The sequence below is a fragment of the Lonchura striata genome, chromosome 4, assembly GCF_046129695.1.
Source record: "Lonchura striata isolate bLonStr1 chromosome 4, bLonStr1.mat, whole genome shotgun sequence".
NCBI lineage: Eukaryota > Metazoa > Chordata > Aves > Passeriformes > Estrildidae > Lonchura > Lonchura striata.
In genome coordinates, this window is record NC_134606.1 from 58,509,677 (window position 1) to 58,534,990 (window position 25,314).

The window sequence follows — 25,314 nt, forward strand, 5'->3', positions numbered from 1 at the left end:
AAATCCAAAACACAGCCACATACCAGGCACTGGGAAGAAAATTAACTCTACCCCAGCCAAAACCAGCACGCCCTCCATAAATCAGTTTTAGTAGGATCAAATCAGACTTAAGTATTCAGTGCTGTACCATGTCAGCTAACAATGGAGATGTTTCCCTGATTGCTGTTTTCAACAATAAGACAAATGCTGAAGGTCTTAACTTTTAAGTCAGAACTGTCAAAATACCACCAATAAATATACTATTTTTTAAAATGACACTGATTGGTTTGTTTCTTTCAATATTGGGAAAGTCAAGACTTTATCACCCCTGCTACTTAGTAAGGGAATAAACAGTCTGTAATAGTATGAGAGTAAGCAGTAAATGAGACAAAATGTGACATGGGTTTGTAAAGAGTGGTAACACCAGTACAACCATGTTATTTTTTAAAAGGCTTTCCAAAGAGAGGAAGAAAAAGAGTATACCTAATCTGGCTGATGTCAGCAAAATGTTTTATATCATGCCATCTATATGGAAGAAGTGGGCACAAGTACAAGAACATAAAGATGGGTAAGGAGGAGGTGAGACTTATAGATGTTGCTGGTAGGAGAGGAAGGGCATTGTTGCTAGAGATCCTGAAGTGCCTTGATAGACACTAGCATAAGAAAGTCAAATTATGTTCATTAATTGAGCTTATAGCAGAAATTTAGGAGGGTGAATGGGTTGGCAGTGTCCTCTGGGAGAAAATATGTGGCAGTAAGGTATTATATAGAGTGAGCTATATGGATATATTTCTAAAATATCTCACTGTCATATATATAAATGTTATTTATATATATATTTATAAAGATAAGCATCAAATTTAAGATATATACTAAAAATTAGTATAATACTAATTATACAATACTAATAATATAATACTAATTTTATTATACTAAAAATTAGTATAATAAAGTAATTTATTACTTATGACCTTACTGAGGTCTAATAATGAAAATCTTTGCCCTGATAGGGGAGTTCCTTACATGTGGAAATGCTGGGGAAAAAAAAAAAAGATGTAAACATACTTGTCCATGGAGGGATAAAAATACTCAAGTTGAAGTAATCACATGACAGTGGATATATAAAGGAAATATTTTCAGTACACTTAGAGGTATGGATACCCCTGTACAAGAGACAGGTGAAGCCTTAAACACTTTCAAGTCACTCATGTTCCAATAGCTTTAGGTTTGTGAAGATGATTAAAGAAATGGGAAGACTGTTACAAGATGGAGAAAAGAGCATGGAGGTCCTAGCTACTGTAAGAAATTATCCAGAGCACACATATTCCCCCTGAGTTTTAGACAGAGAGGGGAGGATGTTTATGGTAAATAACAATAAGAATGTGTACAAATAGTTTATTAATATATTTGGGTAGAACATTATTAATTTTGTAGCTGGAGCCCTCTTATTGGGCATAATAAGGATGATGTCAGCTTGACCAGTTTGAGAGACTTGCGGTTTTAATCCATTCACCTACTGCTGGCCAGAGTTATCCTCTCCCTCTCTGTAGTCCTTAATTAGATAATTTGTTGGCTCAGCTGTGCTCAATACCAGGAAAGAAGATTTCTATACCTTTAAAACAAGAGGAAAACCTTGCTAGGTGATTGATTGTTCCAGGGAGTTATGCCTGAAGGACATTTACGTTCCAAAACCTTTTGTAACAAAACCTTGTGGTAAAGGGAGTTGAGACTGTTAAAAAGTGCTCCTTGAATAACTCTTTAGTGAGAATGTGAATACCAGCTGCAGCATGTTTGAGTAATCAGTACTGAGAAACACTCAGCAGTTTCAGGAAACAAAGGAGTGTCTGGCAGCAGCAAATCCCTGTAAGCACAATTCTACTCCACATGTGCAAGGAGTTTTTGGAAGACAGTGAATCTTCAGGCATGCTTTGTGCTGGCCTGTGTGCCTCAGATGTGACGTTAGTTATGTAGATACTTTCAGAGGAGCTACCTGAGGGGACTGTCCTGAGATAAACCAGAGTGGTATTACAGGGGAGAAAAACAACAGCTTTGTAGTGTGTAGCTTTGATAACATTCAGAGCATTAAAATGAAATTGCAATGAGACCTAAACTCACAAGCAATGCCAAAGATTGCACTAATACCCATGAGTGAGGCATTGGACAGTTGTGCCTGGTTCTTTTCCTGGAAGTACTCCTGCGAGCATTATTCAGAACAACTGACTGTTTCTCCTTTTAACAGTTTTTGTTTGAGACAACTCTTTTGAAATAATGCAGGTCAGGTATTCTTACCCTGAAGTTTATTGAGTAAGATGTTTTATGCTGCTTATTTTCAGGTCAGTTTCCTGAAGAAACTGTAAAACTTTGCTTTGGATTTCACACCTGTTCAGAAATTTGCTTGGCCACCTTCACACTGAAGGAACGTGCCATAAGAGGTCCTGAGTCCACAGGAATGCTGGGCTCCATCACAAATGTGATGCTTGTTCATGTCCATCACACCTGCACTGGCTGAAAGTAGCCACCAGGCCACTGGGTGTCCCTGCTCTGGGTGCCCGGCTGCCATGCAGGTCTGAGGCTCCCTGGGGATTATTTCCTTGCTCTGCAGGGGAGTCTGCACAGACACAGCCATGCAAATTCACCAAGCTGAATCATGGGGCCTCTATGAATCCCCTGCAGGGTTGTCTCTGCTCCAAGCAGTAGGTGTCAACGTGCATCTGTCATAAAGGAGAGATGCAAGTGAAAAACTATTCAGGATTAGGAATACTGAATAGAGTTGCTTTTAGTGGGGTTAGTTTTCTGCGTAGTAACAAAGCAGTGTAAAAAATAATTTACCACGTTTAAAGGAGGAATAATTTGATCTGAGCTTGTGAAAGTGTGAAGGTGGTGAGAAAATAATGAAAGCATCTCCTCTGTGTGATGGGACATCCCAGTAACTAAGAGCACGCGCCTTTTGTATTGTCTTTAAACTCATTATTTTCACATTCTGTATGCTATCACAACACTTCTCTTTGGTGAAAGTGTGTCAAATAGAGTAGCTGTCTTGAAATGGATCCCACGTGAGTTTGCAGTATTGTATGTCACAGTGTGGAGAGTGGATAGCATTTAGACCATATAAATACCTATGAATTGAAACTTCCTAGATCAGGAATTGAATCCCTAGATCAGGGATTGAAGGCCATCAGGAATTTCCCATGTGTTATGTCAAGGCCATTTAAACATCCTCAACTTTGCATAGCAAAATGGTAAAAAGCTTTTGCATCTATTGAGGCTTTCTTACTGTTGTGCTTGGCTTTTAAAAAAGCAGAAACAAGAACAAAAGCCATCTTTGTTTCCTGAATAAAGCAGATGGACTGTAAGTACATTTCAGCAACAGGTGACTTCAATACCAGACTGCAAATATAGTTTATTAATTAGGCCATTAGGTATTGTCAAAAATTAATTAAATTATTTCATAAATGAAAACCCAGGGAAAACACTATACCAGTACATCAGTTTCCTAGTTTGCTCTGTTTGATGTTTTTTCTTTGCTGTTTTTGTCTAGATGCTAAGATGCTTTGCTCAATAGTGGCTTGAATGAAAGAAATCAGGAGAAAGGGCATTGATATCCAACTTACTGATATCCAGCATCTGCTATCATAAGATGCCCAAGGCAGACCAGACAAGCTGCAGGCATTACATAAGATAATTCTCACTCTGGTGCAGATCTTTTAGACTTAGGGAGTACTAGTTAGGGGGTGCAGGTGAGATTTAATGACGATGGAAAATGGCACCTTCTCGACCTTGAGGCTGAAACAGAAGAAAGGAAGCCATACAGTAAGAGTTTGCCTTTTGTGTGAAGTAAGACATTATTCAAAGCTGTTAGAGCACCTCTGAAAGTGAGCAAAAAAGACTTGAGTAAACAAGCTAGACAAAACTGGGAAGTGCTGGAGGTCAGACTTCCCAGAAGGAAAAGCATGAGGGTCATGAGAATCCAGTTCAAAAGTTCATAGTGCTTAAAACAGTTGTGTGCCTTTGTGCAGGTTTTCTGGCTGGCTTTCTGAAAATAAATGTCCCCCAGCACTGGGATGCCGTCCTACTGCCCTCAGTCACCTGAGGACAACTGTAATTTCTATGAAAAGTTGGTATTTCTCAGCATGTTCTGCAACAGCAGCTGCATAATCTAATAAAGATAATCTAGCCGTGCAGATCATTGATTGTACGTATCAGTGAAATGGAGCAGATGTGAGGAGAAAATAATTAACTGAAGCAGAACATGAGTTCCCATTGTCCAGATGATTTACTAAGCAAGGCAGATGCCTGCACAGGCAGGCACGCCAAGAGGGTTCTTCTAGGCATGGCTCGCCCTGCCTGTTTCACAGAAATCCAACAGCAGAGTGGCTTCTGCCACCCAAAAAGTTTGGAAAGCCTCACAGGATACACCCTGCCTGCCTGCCTGCCTGCTTGTCTGGGCTCTGAAATCCTTGCAGGGTAGTGTCTTTGGCTGTGTTTGCCAACGTACTCTTGCACCGCCTGTTGTGTCCTGCAGAAGGCTCCAGTCCTAAAACCACTGTGGAACTCTCTCCCCTCCACCATTTGTTGGTGGAGAGTAACTAAAACAATTTATCAACACATTTAAATTAAGCTTCAAAATGAAATAGCCAGAAAAATTACCAACTGTGGAATTAAAAGGAAGTTAGTGTATCTAGAAAAACTCTGATTTAAAATCTCTGTCTTATTGAGGGGAGGCTAATAAAAGAGCATTAACTTATCACAGAGCTAAGGATAAACTTGGGCTGAGTACAATAAAATCAGAATATCAGACCTTCATTTTGTAGTCATCCACTCAGCTGGCATGTAAAGGATACATATTTCCTTGTTATTTGTCAGTAGTTTGAAAATCACCATGTTACTGTCTTTCTTACAGAATCTGTATTGTCTGAGTAGGGCTTTTCTAGATGCAGTAAATTAATTGTTACACATCATTAAAAATTAGGGTAATGTACTTAAAACTGAATTTATGTTAGTAAAGTGCACAGTTAACTGTGAATTAGAATGTACTGAGGTGTTAGAAAAATTTTTATTGGTAGAAAAAACTATATCCTAGGGATGTTTTAAAAAAGCTAAAATCCAAGCAATCCTTTCTTCCTCTCCACTACCACTTTCCTGGCATAAAAACGGGGAAGAAAAGTGTGATGTGGAAGGCAACCTCATTCAACTTGGTTTGCATGTAGATACAATAAAAAGGTGATACAGCATTAATCTACTCCCATGGGTGTAGGAGCTGTAGCAAGCACTTGAGTTGTATCTTATAATGTGGGTTAGCCCACATTAGCGCACTAGCACCTTACTCGCTAATATGTCTCCATGGGAGACCAGGTCTTAAAAACTAGTTTTGGGCTGGGAAGAGGCCATATAGTTCCTCTAAGAAAAGCAGAAGGCAAGCAGGGGGCTTGAAATGTGCACTTCAAATTCCAATGCCATCCTGTAGTTAATAGTCAAGATGTTAGATGTGAGAAGAGTGTGATCTCACAGATTTTGTTTCCTGTATGCAGATATTTTATCTGTAACAATAGGTACAGTAATAGTTGTTTGCGTGTCTTCATGAAATTATCTGAATGACACAACCGCTCAGGTCCTGCTCAGGTAATGTGGAACATACTGGCAAGTCCATGACTGCTTTCCTGGTGTGCCATCACTCCGGTGACCTGTGCTGGGACTGGAGAGTAGCACTGAGTGAAGCTGGGACTGGCAGGGATGTGTGTGTGGTTAGAGCCAGGTGAGCACACCGGCTCAGCCTGAAGCACATTGCAAGCTTGCAGCTGGGTGTTTGTGAGGAGGAGTCACACTGTTTGTTGGTTTTGTTAAAATAGCTGTAGTGACCCCTCATTTATCCTTCTCTTCCTCTGTTGCCTGCCTTCTGCTCAAGTGACACTGAAACCCAGAAAAGCCACACAGTGGTTATCTGAGAGTGTTGCAGCTTCTCAGCTAGCTCTAACCCCATAAAGTGCAAAGTATTCAAGGGAAAAAGAGAGGAAATCTTTGGGTAGCAAAGGCAAATCAGCTGTTGATGGTTCTAGAATGAAATTATTTGAGAGAAACTGGTGAAGACTGAAAACAGTGAGTGTCTATTTGTGCAGGAAGAATATTTTGTATCCAGCTTGGCTTTTGCATCCAGCTGACTACATTTTACTGGGATTTATCAGCCAGTTGTTCTCTGCTGATACAAAGATAATTTGAAATGAAACCCCTAGGCCTGTAGTTGATTTGACTTAAGGGAGGTCACAGAAAGGATGAATAGGCAGTGTCACCTTATCTGCAAGGCTGAGTCAGTGGATGAAAAAGGGGCAGGATGGGACTTGGCAGAGGGAAGAAAGCAGTGACACCTCTGCCAGGTCAGCTTGTTCAGAAGGGCTTTGAACAGCAAGTGATAATATCTACATTTGTGTCAGCTCTTGCTGAGCCTGATAACAGACCAAGGTAAAAAGGAGAGAAGTATGTGTAGATTTTATTTTTTTTAATGTGAAGTAAAGAATATAAATATGTTCTTTTAGCATGTTCAAAGAGAGAATAGTTAAACAGAGCAGTTAAATATTAAGTGTATACATTTGCAAGTCAGCTTCAAAAGGCAATGACTGCTGTCATAAGGCTAAAACATCATCATCAGAAAACCCACATGAAAAGAAAAAATCTGTAACATGTTGAGGTTGAAATACTTGCTGCTAGACCTTTGCCTATTTAATGGGAATGACAGGGAAATTCATGGTTGAGGATATTGACTTGTTAAAATGTGCCACATCACAGTGGGAGTGAAAATTTCCCTTAAGGGAACCTGTGACATGTGCACACCGTTGTTGAGACAGCTCAGACCTTTAAATCTTAGCACTGCAAAGAGCAAGAGATTTTCAGACCTTATTTTGATAATAAGATCTACCTTTCTTCTCTTTTTTTCCCTTTTATACAGTACCCACGTATCACAAGTCAGTAGCAACGTTCCTGCTACAGGAGAGTAAGTGTCTTTTACAATTTTGTAGCTATCTTTCTTGGAGCTTTTTAAAATATTGCTGGTTATGCTTTTATTTCTCTTTAAGAGTTGTTCTTGCACAAACAAAAAAAAAAAAGAGACAGTGTTTCCCAAAGCAATTAATTTACAAGGATAATAAATCACTTCCTTCTGAAAACTTCTCATGCCCTTGGTTCTTTGCTCACTGTGCCTGTGATGTTTTGCTTAGGCAGAACTTGCATATTTTGAGAAGTTTTTTGCAATGTTGTCTTCTTGCTCTTGTTTGCTCCCTGTTGCATCCCAGCAGAGGATGTGACCTGACCCTACTGCTGTAACTGGGAGGAGCAGAGCTAAAATGAGTTGGCTCCTTTTGTGGAGCTGGGAATTCCCAATGGCTGATGGGTTTGCAGAACTGATCTTTATCAATAGTGAAATACAGACATACTTGCCTAGTTAAACCATCTGGACTTTTGCAGTTGCAAAGGTCTTCTAACTTTTCCAGGAACTGCAGTCTCAGCTGGCTTTCAAGTATAGGAACTTAGCACAGCTCTTGTAAAGGAGAAATGAGCCCAAGTACAGAGTCCCATACTGTAGCTACTCAGTTGAAAATTAACCAGTAAATTTTGAAACAAAATTTTAATTATGGAAAAAACAGTAGACTTTGGGCATGCATGTTCGAAAAAAACATTCTTCAGTGACTGCTTAAAGCATTTCAAGAAACAAGAGATGGGATGGAGATGTATACAAAAATGTGCTTCTATGTGATCTCTTTGGAAAAAAAATATTTTTCCCATAAAAGCTTCCTCTGATGAAGGAAGGAAGGGAATATTACAAGAGAATGGCAGTACCAAAAAGAAAATTTGTTTGTGTTGAAAGTTCAAGTAGTCCCATACCTTTAACTGATGCAGTTTCAGGGACTCTCTTGTGGTGGATTTTGTGGAAGCTGTCGTAGTGCCATAGAGTGTGAGGGTGGTCTCACACAGTGCCAGGGTGGCTGTGGATACACAGGAATGTGGCCCAAGAATGTGTAAAAATGGCATGAACTCAGAACAAAACCCATGCTTGGTCACAATGTATGTGAGGAGTTTGTAGTAAGCAACTGCATATTGTCATTCCTCTAAGACAGCAGTGAATCATCTTCTTGCAGGTGATCCATTGCCTTACTGAACTTGTTTTGCACAACAGACTTGACCCCTGCCAGCATGGCTGGGTTGCAATTTTGTCACAGCAGGGGCTTTTCAGTGAGGATGAAAGTTAGGTACCAATGTCTGTAGTTGCAGTATGTAAAATTAGTTATTTTACTCAAATTTCATACATCCCTAGAAATAAAAAGAGCAATATTAATTGGGAAAGCTCAGCTATTCCAAGGGACTTGAACCAGCGGATATCTGAAAATTTTGGCATTGCTTGCATATGTCGTAGCACTGGAACATTTTGTGCTGCCATCCTAAGCAAACATAACCCACAGATACCTTTGTTTTATTTATTGTTGCAGAGAGGGAGCTCCACAAAATCTTTGAGTTCAATTGACCTTATTTTTCTGCTTGACAGGTATTTAGAGAAGACAATCCGTTCAGCCGTGGAGCAGCATCTCTTTGATGTTCATGGCTCAGGCGGCCAGAGTTCAGAGGACTCTGAATCCGGGACGTCTTCAGCCTCTTCTAATGTGTCTGCCAGGCAGAGGAGGCGACAACACAAAGAGCAGGAGGAAGCCCGGAGAAACAGAGACATGTAGGAGCCTGATTTCCTTGTTTTGGAAAGTATATTTAAGTCTACCCCAGTCATGTCTTCTTATTGAGACAATGCTATGTTCTGTTATGAAAGGCACTGACCTTTGTCCTGGCTGCAGTGCCCATGCAGAGCATTAGTCAGAACTGGGAAATTTAGAGTTTACTAGATTTAGAGTTTACTAGAGTTTACTAGTGGAGCAAAGCATAATAAGAATCTAGGGGGTTATGCAGTCAAGTTTGTAATTACAGTATTTGGAATTGGTTACTTACAGTATTTGGAATTGGTTACTTACAGTATTTGTTGCATTAGTGGAAATTCCCAAACAGTTGATTCTTCTGCCTTTAACTTTTAGATAAAAACATTGGGCCTAGCTGCTTTTCTGAATTCAGCATATCTTGAGACATAAAATAAGATGAAGTTCCTCTTTTGTGTGTGGAGGCACAACTTGTGTTTGGGTTTAGTGAGAAGTTTTGGGAGTTTGTCCAAAACTAGAAGAATCTTCCTTTTGATTAATCAGAATCTATTTTTTGTATCCAGCCTATTACGCAAAGTTTAAACATGATTTAGTAGTGAATTTCCTTAAATGTCTGTCAAAGCATAAAGATAATACCTGTTTTTTCATTCATACTCTTCTAGTTGTGACATATATTGTGTGGTACAAATGTATTATCACTGCAGCTTTAACAAACTTGTTACACAAGGCACAGCTGTATTTGAGAAAGTGTACCACAGACTTTGCAAGGCCACCATCAACTTCTGTGTTTATCTGTAACACAGCACTAGTTCTTGTAAAGAATTTGTATGCCTCACTGCAGTGTTGGATTGCTAGGATTTGAAGTTGATTACAAAATAAACATCTAGTCTTCTGTTGTTGTTTCCTGGGTGCTGAATTCCCCAAATTCTATTGGATCTGTACCTTCTTATATGAAGCTACTTTTATACAGGTGCATAGCCATCAATACCTCATGTTAATATGGCATCCATGGTATTTCCCAAAATGTGTAAATGTGTCAGTGCTGATGTACAAAAAACGTACAAAAAAATCTGGAGTTACAAAAATAAAAAAAAAAAAAATAGGCACCATTTTCATAGGGAATCAAAATACGCTGTAAAGGTGGCCTGGTAAATTGGCACTTGCAAGTCACCAAAGTATCTGGCAGCAGCTCTAAAGTAGTTTTTCTTGTTAAGTAGCCCTGCTGATAGGCTTCTCAGGTAAGTAGGTCAGAGACTGGCTATTGTACATGTTCAGAAGCATATAGCACTGCAGGGCTTTTCTTCAACGCTGCGTTACAGAGCTGCCTCTAGATATGATTGACACAGTTATTCAGACTCGGTCCAGAAAGCTGGAGCCAAGGATTTTCTTGAAGTTTTGAGTGCTGGCTGTGGTCCAAATTGTTTTCCCTGTTTCCCTTAGGTCAGATTGCTGGGATTTCTCCAGGTAAATTATTAAAACTGAGAATTCCTTTCAAAACATCTTTCTCTTGTTTTTTTGATTGTTAGTGACTTCATCTCCTTGTCTTGTGATAGATCACAAGAGGATTTGTAATGTCACAAAACGGGACTACAGGCAGGAAGAGTGTTTATCACAAAATCACAGAGGTGAACTCCCAGGCTTTGAAAATTACATGATCTACAGGATCTGAATGTGTAATTGATCTGCTGAGGGGTCTGTAAAAACTTCCACAAGGGCAAATGTGTTATCTTAGAAGTTTAGTCAGAGATTTATCATACCTCTTTGTATCTCTTTTCCACCAACAAAACCTAGAGATCTGTCATCTAAAAAGTTGCTAGAACTTTCTAGTTTTGTTTTTATTCTGAATACTTGCCATGCTGGCACTGTCCAGATACTGCAGAGTAACTGGTTTCTTATCACACCAGTCAAGTCTAGATGAGTTCTCCTGCTGTTCATGAAAGCAGACTTTGGAGTTGCACAGCACTGTGTAAGACAGCCACACAGAGTTAGTAATGTTGTGATTTCAGTGTCAAGTGTAAGCAAGCTGCCCTTAGCCTCTGGCAGGGTAATGAGACACTTTGTGTTTCTCCTGATCCCATGGTGTAGTGGTGTGTATGTGCATCTTCACTGCTGGGCAAAGGAGGGGGAGGACTCCTTAACAAGTGGTAAATGGAAAGCTGCCTGCTGAAGGATGCAACAGGGCAAGATAAGCCATATGCCAGGTTTCTGGTAAATATGCACAAAGCCTGCAAGCCCAGAGAGTCCCAGCATCACGTGGTGACATAGGGCTGGCTGTCCCATCCTCTTCCCAACATAGTAAAACAGTCCTCTGTCCTAGCAGTTGTGTTACCATTGCAGAGGTGCATTCCCTTTTATGTTTTGTGTAATTCCCAAGTAGAAATCAAGCATTTACTAAAGCACCACACAGTCCTGCTCTTGCATTTGAGGGTTGTGAATAAGAGGGCCAATTATCCGGTGTCGTGCACCAAAGGAGATCCCTGGATCGCAGCTGTGAATCACTTTACTAAATTAAAAGCTCATGTCTCAAAGGAAAATATGCTTCATTCTCTCTACAGAAATTCCACAGGCAGCCAGGGGCTAGTCCAGCTTCCATGTGAAGGCTTCTGTGTGTTTGGTTTAGTGGCAAGTGAATCAAATCCCAAACATGGATCCTCACAGCTTTCTCACCTGAGGTGTATACAATTGGCTTTTGCTCCTCAGTGGGATTTAGCATTGCACAATGTGTGTTTTTGTCTGGACTGGGAAGAACCAGAAATAGTGGTTTCATTGGGAATATATGGTGTTGCCAGAACTGCACCAGTCATTATGATGTAGTTCTCTATTGCTACCATAAATGTAGCAAGAGGGCCTTTTAACCTCTTGCTGTAATGTCCCTTTTCTTTTTAGGGAAGTTGTCAACAAGGAAAACATTCCCTCTGGATTCAGCAGTCTTGAAGACTGTATTCTAGCTGCTCAAGATGTAGAAAAATTACAAGACACCAGCTCCGGATACCTTAGTGAAAGGAATAAATCAAAACGTCAGAAATCCAGCACCAAGCTTTCAGAGCTTAATGACAACCAGGACAGTCCTGTGGTAAGCCAGCATACTGCACTGTTTGATGTCTGTGACTAGGATGGGAAAAGCTCTTTTTTTTATTTTATTGCACATCTGGTTCCTTTAGGTAGCCACTTTTGCCTGCAGTACAAGCCTCAGTGCCTGTTTTGGACTAAGGAAAACAGTGGGTCTGACACTTGTAACCCTTGTGATGTGGCAACTGAGAAGCTGTATTTCTACTATGATACTCCATGCAGTCATTTTCTCTTTCTGCAAGTATTTGCTTTTTTCTTTTGAATTTGGTGAAGCATTTTGGAAAGCACAAAAGGATATAGGTCTTTTTCCTAGTCTTTCAAAAGCCTTGCAAGGAGTTTGGAACCTTAAATGTAGGTTCTCATATTCAGGTCAAGTTTATTTTCATATTTCTGCTAAGTTCTGAAACTAGATTTGAAGTGACTACTTGATAATGAGATGGCAAAGATATTTTTGCCATTTCTCTAAAGCCTGTGTTTTTGCAATTTGGAAAGCACTTAGAAGTGTGTTGGTCAAAAATGTGATTCTTTTATCCACCTTTTACTGAAGACATTGATGACTTCCTTATAACGTCATAAAAATCTGGAATACTGTAGAATTTTTCCAGCATATTCTCATGTGACTTTCACATCAGAGGACAGTTTGCCTACTTCTACAAGCTGTAGACTAAAACTGGGTTACCTTCCTTCCCTCTCAGCCAGGGCAAGCACTGACTGGAGTGTCAGCAGCTGAGAAACTGCTCTGTGCTTCAGCGCAGGGTCTGCGTGCAATGGCAGAAGCACTGTGCCTGCACCAAGCATGCATTGCACGGTTAACAGGAACTTCAAGAGCTGTGTGAAAACACTGTCCTGACCCCATAGGGCATTTCCTTCAGTGATGCTTGATTAAGTTTTGGAGCTTGCTGAAAGCAAGTTTTTAATGTGACCTGTTTTTGGGCTCATTTTGTTTAGATCACAAAATTGCAATGATCTAATGTTCTTACCCTGTGAAGAGATTCTAGAGAGAGGTGGATTTTGCTTTTTGATCAAAACAAGGAGGATAACATAACATACACCTTAGCATTTATGAATAGACCTTTGTCATGTAAAAAAGTTTGTGATGTTGTCTCTCCTTAAACACCCTTTCCTGAGTATTCCTTTTTTTCAAAGCCTGAAAGAGTATGTAGGACAGTGTGGGGAAGCTTTCCTCTTAGCTGTCTGATCGCATCTGGCTCAAAAGCACAAGTCAGCGGTGGGGAAACAGTCACTTCCACTTAGACTCCCAGGCAAACCAACCACAAAGCATTGAAAGCTTGTAACTGCATTTTAGGGACATGGTAGCCAGGTATCAGTAGGACTTGAAGAATCAAATTAGGCAAGGCTGGAATGACTGACCTGTGTCACCATATGGGGCTGGAGGTGTAGCAGGTGAGAGAAGGCTGTCACTGCCCCAAGAAGTCTGTGTATGTAGTTTCCAGGGCAGGAACCCACTTCCTCCTATGTAAGAGGGACTTCCCCAAAACCCAGGGTAGAAAGCCTCCTGGACATGTGCTTGAAGTGGCCACATGGCTTGTCCTCACACTACTCAACAGTGTTAATGTTCTTAATGGTGGCCAAGACAAATTTCAGGAGAACAGGTTAACATAACCAGTTGGATTGCTTACCCTGCATTCATATTAGCCCAGCATTACATCCATGCAGTGTATTTTCATTCTTATGCTTGTTTACGAAGAAACTAAGGAAGGGTTTGGCTGAGAAGTAGAGGATTTTCTAACATGAACATAAAGGAGTTCTGCTGAGAGGTTGCTGTGGATTTTGGTACCTGCTCTTACAAGAATTGCACAGACCAAAGAAATTGCTCCCAAGCCTAGGCTCTGTCAGTCTGTGAAACAGGAGCAGATAGGGTACCATGCAACATTATTCTGTTCTGACGTTGGAGGTTGTCTGATGAAAGAGACAAAGGAGTGAGCAGCTGGGTTTTCTTGCAGTTTATGGGACAATAATTGTGGGGTTTGTTTAGTGGGCAGTAGTGTGTTACCATTTTCCTAGAAATCCTGTTGGCTATTTCTGTGTTTGATCTGTTTAATGGCCTGCAGCTTGAATCTGTTTCTCGTATATATCCTACTGCTTTAATATTTATTGTATTGCAGAGTATGGAAAGCTTTAGCTCTTCCAAACCTATAGACAGACCAGCTGATGACATGGAAATTTTATTTGAAGAAAGGTAATTTTAATTTTAATTTATGCATATATATAAGTTTTCCTTTCCCTGTGGTTGTAGTACAACCTGAGAGATCTCCCACCCAGCCTGTGGGGGTGACATGTATGCTGCAGAACAGATTACCCACCATGTTAACTTCCAAGCAGAGCTTCATGGAGGCACTTAGTGTGTTGTGTGGGCTTTGCCCTGCAGCAAATGCCACCATGGCTCTTTTCCCAGCCTGACAGGAATGTCACTGAAGGTGCTGATGGTGCAGACTTGAAAAGAAATCAGCTGTGCAGCACCTGAACCAGCACGCTCCACACAGGAATGCAGGGCCTGTCTCATCTGGCCTCTGGGTTGGGAATCCAGCCCTTTCCCTTGTGCTTCAGTGTTCTCTGAGAGCTGTGCAGCCTCACTCTGCACACCTGAGATGACAATTTCTCTCAACAGCATTTGTTTGGATAGTTGTATTGGTTTGAATTAGTAGTGCACTGGAATTAAATGACATAATTGTTCTCAAATAGCTCCTGAGAGGAAGCAAAAAAATGCATACTTTAGGAGCTTGAAGTACTGCAGCCCAGAGAGTCCCTTAATTTACTGTGTGATTTAGTGAATGTGCAGGACTAGCAAGAATGGAAAAAGCTTTGTGTGCAGAAGTCCTGCTTGGCTTTGTTAAAAGTCTGGTTTTGTGTTTGTAATATGTTGGTTTGGTTTTGTTTTTTTATAGCAAAGAAAGTGAAAACGATGAGGTTTTTTTCAAGCATTCTCAGGTTAGTATTTTTTTTTTATTATTATTTTTATTTTTGTGTTTCAGTTTTGTGGTCTCTTAATGAGCATTTATTGAGCAGAAACAAGTAGTTATGCATATAGTTTTGTTTTTCACAAGATAAATGGAGTTAGCATGTACTTTTTCTGTCCCTAACCCCTGCTTTTTATTTACATAGTTTAGGGAGACGCTCAACCACTGTGGAGTCTGATAGCTTCTGCTTCAGTCCCTTTGATCCCTCCTTGCCAAAAAGGGAAGGATCATTTAAGTCAGCACTGTGCTTTAAGTGAAGTGAAGTTCCCTTATTAATTATGGCAAAGAGGACACCTGACTGCTTATCTGCCAGGATAGTGAGATTAGCTTGTCTCTCTTGATTTCTCTAAAATAATTTGGCCTTTTATTTATCATTTCCTAATGCAACCTGTTGCTCTTGAACATAGGTGTCTCTAATTCATTTGTCTTAGAAAACTGGATCACCTGCTTTTTTCAAAGTTGATGGCTGGGATGGATGTCAGGAGGGGAGATGTGATGTTGATGGCAGCAGTTTTTCCTTCAACTTTCCATTTCTCTTACACAGACATGCACACACACTTCTTGCACTGGCTTTATGATGTTTTCAGAGATTGGGGTTGGGTTAGGTTGAACCCCTTTGCTGTCACCTGTTCATTTGGGTTTACTTAAAAGACCTCTAGAGACCCAAGCATTTGAAATACTGGGGAGAGTTATCTAAGGCACCTCTCCCTCAATTGTGCATCCATTTAAAATGGGCACAGTAGAGCAGCTGTAGCCACTGTCTGATTTCTCTGGCTGTCTGGAGGTGACTGAAAGCTGGTAGTATTTTTAAATTACTCTTCTTGTATTTCTTTTAGAAATAAAAGCCACTATTCATTTATTGCCTTTGAAAGTCTTCATTTCTGGTAGGAACTATTTCCACCTAGCAGGAAAGGTAAAAGGTTGCTAACAGCTAAGCTCTGATCAGCTGTGTAGTAACTGGTTAAGTCTGTGGGATCCTGAAATATGTAGCCCCTGCAAAGGGTGTTCAGGGCTGCCTTTGATCACTGCTCTGACTGGGCTAACATGGATCTCCTACCTTGCTCCCAAAGGGTCAGTAATCCCTTGCACTTGCTTGCGAGCCATTGTATTTTACAGAACCTAGATTTTGCAAGAGCTTGTTCCTCATGTACCCTCTTGCATGTGGAAAAGCTGCTGTTGCTGCCATGCCATCCAGTACTCTATTAAGCTTTTAAATTAGCCTGGTGGAGATACATTTAAATATGAAATCATAACTTTAAAATAAACTACACCTTAGGAAAAGTTTTAAAGTGTAACATTTTAACCACAGGAGAGGATCTTAACCCAGAGATTGTGTATTATATAGGAATTACAAGGTCAAGAAAATGTTACATTCTGGCAGAGTTGTTTTAACATTCTTTCCCCCTTATAAGTCTTTTGCTTAGGGCAGCTTAAAGATATATGTTTCATAACAACTCATTCAGGTTGAGGAAGGAACAAGGTTCTTCTTTTCTCTTTCTCACCCTACCTCCAGTCTAAAAATGTTAGGAAAAGGATTTGGAATTTGCTATAGCTATCAGTTTTGCTGACTTGGGTCTCCGTGAGACTGTAAAAATACCTTGAAATACAAGCCTCAGATGAATTTTCTGTGGTTTTGTAACTTTCATAATCTGCTCTTGGAAGTAGCTAAGTTCCAGGATGAAAAACACGGGTTTCTAATACCAGGTTTTGATAAGGGAAAAGTATTTAAGGTTCATACCAACATGGCAACACGTATAGAAGGGTGTTGGCATGGCTCAGGTAGGGGGAAGGCAGCAGAATGGCTGTGTTCTTGCATCAGGTTGTATTCCTAAAATGTGCTTAAGGATGCTTCCTGCTCATGGCTGTAATGGAAGATCACATGTAGGGGAAGCAAGCCTTTTATGTAGAATTGATTGGAGTCCATATGTAATCAAACAGAATAAAACCTCCTGATCAGAATTTAAAAATCTTTTTGTTGCCATTTATATCTTGCTGTTTGAGCTACTCTTTATGCTCAATCTCCATTGGAGCAGGATGAATGAATGCAGCTGACTTATCCCCAGGCTGCTTAGATCTGTAGTTACTGGTGCCTGCAAAGCATGGCTGCAGAAGCAGCTTCTAAAAAGCAGAATTCAAGTACCTGCTTTGAAGATTTTTTTGCAGTCATTTATGTAATATCTGCAGTGAATTGTGACTGCCAACTGTTACCAACATCATCAACTTGTTGCCCCCTTGATTTGTAAGAAATTGTGGTGGATCCATACCTGAAGCAAAGTAGTTCTTCCTTATTTGATTCTTTTCCTAGAGAGTGGCAGCTGGTGGTGTCAGGAAATCAAAAAAGAAAATAAGTGATGGGAATATTTAAATATCTACCACTCTATGGGTTTGGAGCATTAATGCAAAGGAAGTTAAACATCTGCTTTCTTGAGTCTCCTGGGTTTGTACCACCATTGTTCTTCAGAACACCTAGTGATTTATTCATTGTATTAGAGCCTACATCAATGGGCAAGGAAAGGAGAGTGGCTGCAAGCAGGGCACAGGCCTGTTTTTACACACCTTGTAAAGATTTGCAATTACTGAAATGACTTCAGGAGGAAGAAGACATTGATATGCTCTTTCTAATATATGTGTAATGGAAATGTTTGCCTATCTGGGAAGTGGCCTTATATCTGCTACAGATATCTTTTAAGAGTCTTAATAAGTCAGGAGATTGTACACTTTTCATAGAAAGGCATTTATTTCTAATTATTATCAGTAGTGGTGATGAAATGGTATTCTCAGGTTGCTCCCTCTGAAATTGTTAAAATTTAGGTATGTTCCTCTCCTTCGCATTTCTTTGTTGTTAAAAATAGCACCTATTTTGGAACTCGGTGGTTTATTTCTTTCCTTGCCTTAAAATATCACCTTTAAATACTGTGCTGGCAATTTACAAGCAGTTTATAGACTGGTACATTTGGCCACTGACCAGTCTTTGTTTGTGAGGTACACAGGCTATTTAAATCCTGGCAGGAAATTTGTCAATGGACCTTAGAGAAATATTTAAGTCCTCCCAACCTGGAAGCAGCTTAAAAGATACTGAATGGTGAATTAGCGTTTTTTCACGTACAGCTCTCACAATAAACACATTTGTAATCAGATTTAGCGTCAAGCTGCATGAGTTATTAGTGCTTGGCAAAGTATCATCTAGTTTTTCATTCTGTTATAATGTTTCAAAAAGGCCATTTATTGAAATGAGCAGGAAATATACACCTTACACGAATACAATGCAGAACACTCTTTACAAATACCAGGGTATTCATCAGATTTTTAGAACAGTAAAACAGCCCAGGTTGAAAGGGACCTCAAAAGATCACCCAATCCAACCTTTTGTGGGAAAGGAAGCCTAGATGAGATTATTTAGCACCCTGTTCAATTGCAGGGATTGATGGAACTGAATCCAATTAAAAACATTTATTCACATGATTTGTCTACTGGGCAACTTTCTTCCCTCTTCATGAAAATTACTTGTTTTTCTCTGCTCAAAAGGGAAAATATGCACCAAACACATCATTAGCTTTCTGTAGATAAAAAAAAGTAAACGTGCTTTAGTGGCATGTACTAAGGATATTGAAACATTTGGCCATGTTTCTGGATTCACAAGGAAAATAGATCCAGAAATGCTGGTTTGTTTTTTTTTTTTTTTTGTCCCGTTTTCTTTCCATATCAGAGTATGCGGAATGTTTACTAGATTTTCAAAATACCTGCAGAGGGAAAATCTGCATGCTGACTGCCCACTAGACTATATTTGAGAGAATTATGCCTAAGATGTTCTTAACAAATCCAAATAGTTCATGTAGTAACATAATCATGTCTATTCATCTAGCCGTGTGTTTGTTGGTGGGTTTATACATATCACACTACATGTTTATGTACATGCATTACACTTCCTTTTCCCTACTGCCCTCTGTGAGGCATTACAGCTAATTTATTTTGGAGTGCCAGAAGCACTCTCATCAGGCGCTGTCACAGACACACGCACTGTGTCTCTGGATGGTGGGAATGGCAGGGATTTCTTCATAAATGCACACGACGTGTGGTATGTGCAGGGGGTGCAGTGCTGAGACAAACAGCAATTGCTTCTAGGTAGCACTAGCTGATGAATCATGTACTTGACAGAATTCTGGTTTTTTTTGGTTTTTTTTATTCCTGTTACTGGATGCTTCTGTGAATATTTTGGCGTTTTCCCAGAGTCCACACTGCTTCCAGCTGAGATGCCAAACCCTACTGCTGTTTGGATTTGCGCAACACCGCTTTAATACCCAGAGCTCCTCCATAAATAGTTCTGCTCTCCCCACACCCAGCTAGAAAATAACCACAGGAAATCAGGGAATGTGCAGCCAGCACAGCTTAGCTGGCACTAATTGATCTGAGCCAGCACAGACAGCCTGCATGAGAGCATTCATGTACGTAGCCTGCACTGCTGGCTGGCTGCGGCTGCTGTCTCGGGAACTCTGGTGCCTGCTTTTTAGAAGGCACCATATTGCTACAGCCTCACAGCAGCAGCAGCAGCAGCGTTTTTGTTGTTGCTCAAAGGAGTTGTGCTCCTGTAGGAAGTATACGAAGCCACCCCCTTCCCTCTTCCTTTCTCCCTGCCTCCCTGCTTCCCTCCCTCCCTTTTCATCCCACTCCACTACTGGAAGCTTTCTCAGCTACATGCAGTTGTCAGGGCAGGCAGTCTCGGGAACTTGCTGTAGCTTTCTAAAGAGGGAAAAATTCAAGGAAGGCAGATGGACGGATGTTTTTACTGGTGTGAGTGAGCAATTAGTATGCAGGGGTCACCAAGCAAGGGATTTGGATTTGGAGCTGGAAGCATCAGGATCTGTTTGGATCTTTTTAGCTAAAGGCATGAGCTTAATGGTACTGTGACTTGAAGGGGTTTTTTTTTCCCCTCTACATCCTGAGACTTTTTTTTTTCCTTTCTCTTTCATTTCCTTGGGTGTGTGGGAACATAGCTGACTTCAAGCATGAAGATTCAAGAGCATCCAAGCATGCCTGAAAACAAGTTGCAAAGAAATCAAGATGCTGATGATCAGGAAAACAGCTTTGTATCTGAAGTGCCTCAGCTGGATTTAACATCACTGTGCGATGACAGCAACTGGGAAGGTAGGATTGCGTGATGGCTGGTTGTGTGAGTGAAATGGGAGAGAGGGAAACCTGAGTGGGCTGGGTGTATCTTTATATGACCATGTTCCCTTGCTAAAAACAATGAAAGAGCAACTTTGTCCTGAATATAGAACTGAAAGTTTGGAGAAACTGGAAGCAAATACTGAATGGTACTAACTCTGATTGTCACTTAGGGGTGGAAAATGAAATGTTTTATTATTGAAGTTACTTTCATGTTCTATTTAGTACTATTAAATCCCTGAAGATTTCAAGATACCTTATTTCGTAGTTACTGGTCAATGGTAATTAAGCTAGTCTGCCCTACGCTTCAAAGCAAGTGGATATTTCAGAGTCTAAAACAGCTTTTCTTCAGTCACTGTTTGGAAATAATGATTCGCACCTGAAAAGCACAGCTGGTAAAAGATGCTAACTTTCTGTTAATTTGTCTTACAAAGAACTTTTTTTGTGTATGCTGTGAAGGAATTCTGATGACCACCTTAAATGGCAGTGTTAAATTGATTGTATGTCATATAAATTGCTGTACGACTATTTCTTAGCTTTCCTCTGTAGAGTACACGCTTGGTTGGCTAGACACTTACTTGTTTAAGGGGGGAATCTGGGCAAACTCTGTGGGTGCTATACCTTAATTTCATTTGAAATTGAGATGAAATGGAGGTGTCCAGTAGTTTTGGGATCAAACTCTTTTCTAGTTACAGAGTATGCATCTGTGTACAAGCCAGAGTTCTGTTAGTTTATGCTTTAGGAGTGAAAGATGGGTTTTGACAGGGAAGAAACAGGAAAACGCAAATGTGGTGTTTAAATAAAGCAAGGGAGGGAAAACGTACAACTAATTCATTGCTCTAAAATAACAATCTCTGAGGAACACTGAGAAGGGAAGTTCTCTGCTCCTGCCTCCACAGCATACGTGACCGAGTATGTTTTGCCTTTCCCTCTAGGAGGTGAGTAGTTATGACACTTCAGGTGCAAGTAAAGAAAACCTGCAGCCATAGCTGCCTTTGATTCAGCCAGGCAAGCAGTCACCGTGCACAGGAGGGAATTTTTCCATTTGCTGGCTAGGTGGGGATTCCCTGGCTGGAATCACCATACATGCAGTGCGGCTGATCAAAGCACCACAGAAGGGCTCCCAGGCAGCCCTGGCTGCTGATGTTTACTGAGGGGCCAATTTAGCAGAGCCCTGCAGGGTCTCAAGCCAGGGTGAGCACGTCTGTGTTCTCAGAGATGATGTGTGGCTTCAGCTATCCTGTGAACCTTGGGGAATAATGACTTTTTTTTTCCTTCCTGCATTACTAATAGGAGTCATATGAATGCATGAAGGGGGGAACACAGCTCCTTTCTGCCTGCCAGAAGCTTTCCCATTGTATGAAATAAGTTGCTTCTTTGGTACAACTCCGTCTTAGGAGGCATGCTCTTATGTTTGGATTCTAGCTTCCTTGCCCTGCAAATATGAGGCAGGATTATGGGCACATGTGACTGTGCTTCTCTGTGATTGCTCCTTCCTCCCTTCTGTTCACGTGTATTTTGCAGGAGGAGGAGATGGGCAGCTGCAAAAGAATCAGCTGTCTGGGGTGAGAGAGACATCATCGTCTGAAATGCGTGCCTTCCAGAATCACCATTTTGTTGGTGTGGATGAACAGCAGCAAAATGGTGCCTTCTGTGTCTCAGAAAGGAGAGACTGAGTCTTTCCTAGCTGTGGATATGGAATCAAGCTTGCAGCAGCCAGAAAGAGAAATATCTTAGCATCAGCTCCCAGACTGCTTCTGTAGCTAACAGCAGAGTCTGTTGCTGAGACTGGCTTTTCCCTAGTCAAATCTGTACATAAGGAGAGATTTGCTGTACTTCTGCAGGCTGTGTTTCCTTTACCTAAAGCTAAGCACAGAAAGGACTGAGACATTTTCTCCCTGCTGCCCGCAATGCAGCCTCACACTTTGCCATGTGCCCACCTTCTGTGTCCCACTCACCTGCTAAGTATAGAGGCTTATGTAGGAATCATCAGGCTACTGATGCAGCACTCAGGGCATGAGCAGTGCCCCAGCCAAATTCAAGTGCTGAGCTCCCTGCCTCAGTGCATTTCCCATGGTCCAGGAGTATTTTCCTGGTGTGCATTTGGCAGGTATGGATCAGGGAGTTTTATTGCCCTGGATGTGGACCAAGCTATCCCAGTGAGCTGGGATGTCATGTCTGACTGCTGGGTTTGCTTGCTAAGCTGGTCAGTGGCTGCCAGCTGAGATGGCTTTGGGAGCAGGTGTGTTCAAAGCTGCTTCCACAGCGAAGGTTTCTAATTGTTGTGGATTATGTTTGAATCGGGTGCAGTGACTGAGGAGAACAGAGCGTTCTCTCACAGGCCAGCACTAGTGTGCAGATTTCTCACCAAATGTTTCTAATTCAAGCCCAGAACTTGCTATCCTGTCCTCAGAGAAAATCTGGAAGTATGTTGCTCTCCATAGCAGTGGCTGGCCCTGTCAGCAGGCAGCCCAATAAATCAATATGATGTGTGATTGCTGCTGATGTCACCCGATTACTAACATTTAAAAAAGTTCTGTAGCTGAGATTTCAATTAGAGTTTGCAGTAACAAGTTCTTATAAAACAATCAGCTGGCATTTTTCTTCAAGCTTAAAATAAAAACACAATTTGAGTTCAAGTATTGCAGCACTTGAGACCTTGAGCATGAAGCTGATCTACCAATAGTTTTGACACTGACTTAATTGATGCTTTCCCATGGAAAAAATCCAAAGTAATGCAGAAAAAATCCATATAGTATAGCAGAAGGGAAGCTGAACTTAGTATTCTTTTTTTCAACACTGTGGACTTGGATTGATCAGTTTATTTGTGTGTAACACTCTTTAGCATAAGAAATCAAAAGGGGGTGAGGCACATTCTATTTTTATAACTATGTATTGAAAAAATTGCATTGTTTACTGAATAGCATCAGAATATTAAAGTTGTATTTTTGATTGTTATGACATGCTATAAACAAAATACAAAGTTTGCTTGCTAGCTGAGAGACGTGTCATCTCACTAAGTGAAGAGGTGTGGTAGTGCTGTATTTGCGCTATTCTTTTGATCTGTGTAGGAAGAATGCCTGCTGATGTATTCAAACAAGGATATTTTCATAGTTATTTATAAGATGAAAATAGGTTGTTACTGAACTAGTTAATGCTTTGAATGGAGTTTTAAATTACTTTATTCATTTCATTATGAGAAGTTTTTCTGGAGTCTTTCAAGTGACATTTGATGCTAGCACCTCAGGTGTTGTAATGACTTTGGACTTTTTAATCCCTCTGGATTTACTTCAATTTACAGTAGCTAAGGTTTGGCCTCGTTTGTTTGACAGGTGGTTGTGTGTAAAAGGAGTGTTAGCAGCATGTATGAGCTGTGTGGCTGCAGAGAGGGAAACAGGAGATGCCTGTGGTGTTTTGCTGGCTGCACCTCAAGTGGTATTTGTGTGTAGAGACCTCTCTGTTGGCCCTGCAGCCCCCAGTAACCCTGTGGCAAATATACAATGTAGTGGTAAAAAAAAAGACAGATTTTATCAGCAAGATGGCTTGGAGCTCACCAATAATACACCTGTTTGATACAATAAATCTTTCTTCTCATGTTAAGCACTTAATTGTTCAGGTTTATTAAAGCCTCCAGCCAGCCCTCTATGCAGCAGGTTGGCAGAGAGGTTGTACTGCCATAGGCAATGCTCTGCGTGCCTGCGGAGCTCTGCAGAGCCACACCTGGCAGATGGCTGACAGCTCCTTTGAAAGAAGAACTGGTTGTGGGATTTTGAGAGGGAAAGCAGCACTTCTGAAGGACTGCAGCCTCACTACCAGCACACAGTTCACTGCTTCTGCACCAGCTTAGAAAAGGCATGCTTGAAAGAAATGCCTAGAGAGTCTGACCAAAGCATCTCTGCACTGGTACGGCCATGGTGGCTAAATATTCCCCTCTTTTTTTTTCTTTTTTTCTTTTCTTTTTTTTTTTTTTTTAATTTCCCCATGAAAAGTTGTCATTCTGGAGATGGGGGGAAAAAAATAGTACATGGAAAGAATGTGGAGATGAGTAGAAAACAGATTTTTCCCTGAGCAGGAGAGATCTGTTGAGGACAGAAGAGGGGTAAGTGTACCCGCTCTGTCAAGTCAGTGGCAAAGAAAAGGTGAAATGTTTACAATCTGTTGAGATTTTGTTCTTCAATTAGCTGAAAGGAGAAAGGCTGACAGCGTTAATCATGATAGTGGATGCTTTTAAAACTTTTAAAGACTTCACAGCAGATACTTAAAAACCATTCAGTCCAGGAGTTCAGTAGCCTTCAGAAAAAGCTAGATGCTTTGATAGCTATCTTGGCTACATGAATAACAAAAGATATTATGCATCCTGTTAAAGAGGAATTAATTGATTATGCACTATCAGAAAAAGCAGCAGCTTATCATTAGTGGGTTCCTTCTGTTTGTGTGATCCAGCAATTCCAGTGGGTCCACCTGAAAGGCCTGGCACCTGGCCAGCAGGAGAGGGAAGGCAGTTGGACTGCACACTGGTCCATTTAGTGATCTGATGTAGATAAAATTTGTAATTTGTACGTATCTAAATATGTTCCTTGATGAATTGCGGTGTTGCTCTCAGGGGTCTAGTCATTTTGGGTCTAGTTGAGGTTTTGTCTTCTGAATGTATATAGTCAGCAAGAGAAACAAAATTACCCATAGAGTCAGGCCTTTCAGGAGCAAGGGTTAAAGAAAGCTGATTTTCTGTAGCACCCATTTCTTCTGTCAAGTCTCAAATTTTATTTTTCCTTTTAGGGTTTGGTGTTTTTTTTCCTTCTCTTTTTTAACACTTTCTTCTTTAGAATGGGAGTTTCTGTTTTGGGGGAGTATTTTGAAATCAACAAAATATTAAGTAGACACACAGTCTAAATTAGGTTACATAAAGTGCTTTGCTGTCTTTTGGGGTTTGATCAGAGGCTCTTTGAGCCATTGCAATTCCCTGAATGTCGCATGCTATCTGGTTTTAAATCCAGCTTCAACTAAGTCACATACATCATGCATGATTAATAATGGCTTTGTTAGCTGATGTGGTAGGAGCTTAATTTAGTTACTGCTAAATATGCCTGATTTTTTTCTAAGTTTATTTCATCTATGTAAATCCCATGGAGGTGTTATTTAACAATTTCCAAGAGGAAATTCAGTTTTCAGGTGAGAGGTATTCAAAGAATTAGAAATTAGAGATGTCTAGAAGAATTTCATGCATCATTTAACTCTTGCTCCTGCTGGTCAAATAAATGAATCTTTTTTTCCTTTTGTATTACCCTTTATTTTGCAACAAAAGATCTTGTGAGACCCTTCCTAAAACCATGAGAGATTCAGGGAAGTAGATGCAAAATATTTCAGGTATTAGAAAATGCCAAAGCTGAACAGAGCTTTGAAAAACTCTTTTTTCAGAAATTGCTCGAAGGAAGTTCAGGCTACAT

At 40.6% G+C, this 25,314-nt stretch overlaps 1 protein-coding gene across 4 annotated transcripts in view; it reads left to right on the plus strand.

The window, feature by feature from the left end:
- The window catches only part of FAM13A (family with sequence similarity 13 member A), a 140,178-nt gene that overhangs the window by 95,503 nt on the left and 19,361 nt on the right, over positions 1–25,314 (plus strand). For all 4 annotated transcript variants that reach the window (XM_077782973.1, XM_077782974.1, XM_077782975.1 and 1 more), the window contains exons 8-13: positions 6,917–6,961; positions 8,507–8,686; positions 11,547–11,733; positions 13,856–13,929; positions 14,636–14,678; positions 19,699–19,849. In XM_077782973.1, the coding sequence (XP_077639099.1) occupies positions 6,917–6,961; positions 8,507–8,686; positions 11,547–11,733; positions 13,856–13,929; positions 14,636–14,678; positions 19,699–19,849 (680 nt within the window). The remainder of the gene's footprint in view (positions 1–6,916; positions 6,962–8,506; positions 8,687–11,546; positions 11,734–13,855; positions 13,930–14,635; positions 14,679–19,698; positions 19,850–25,314) is intronic.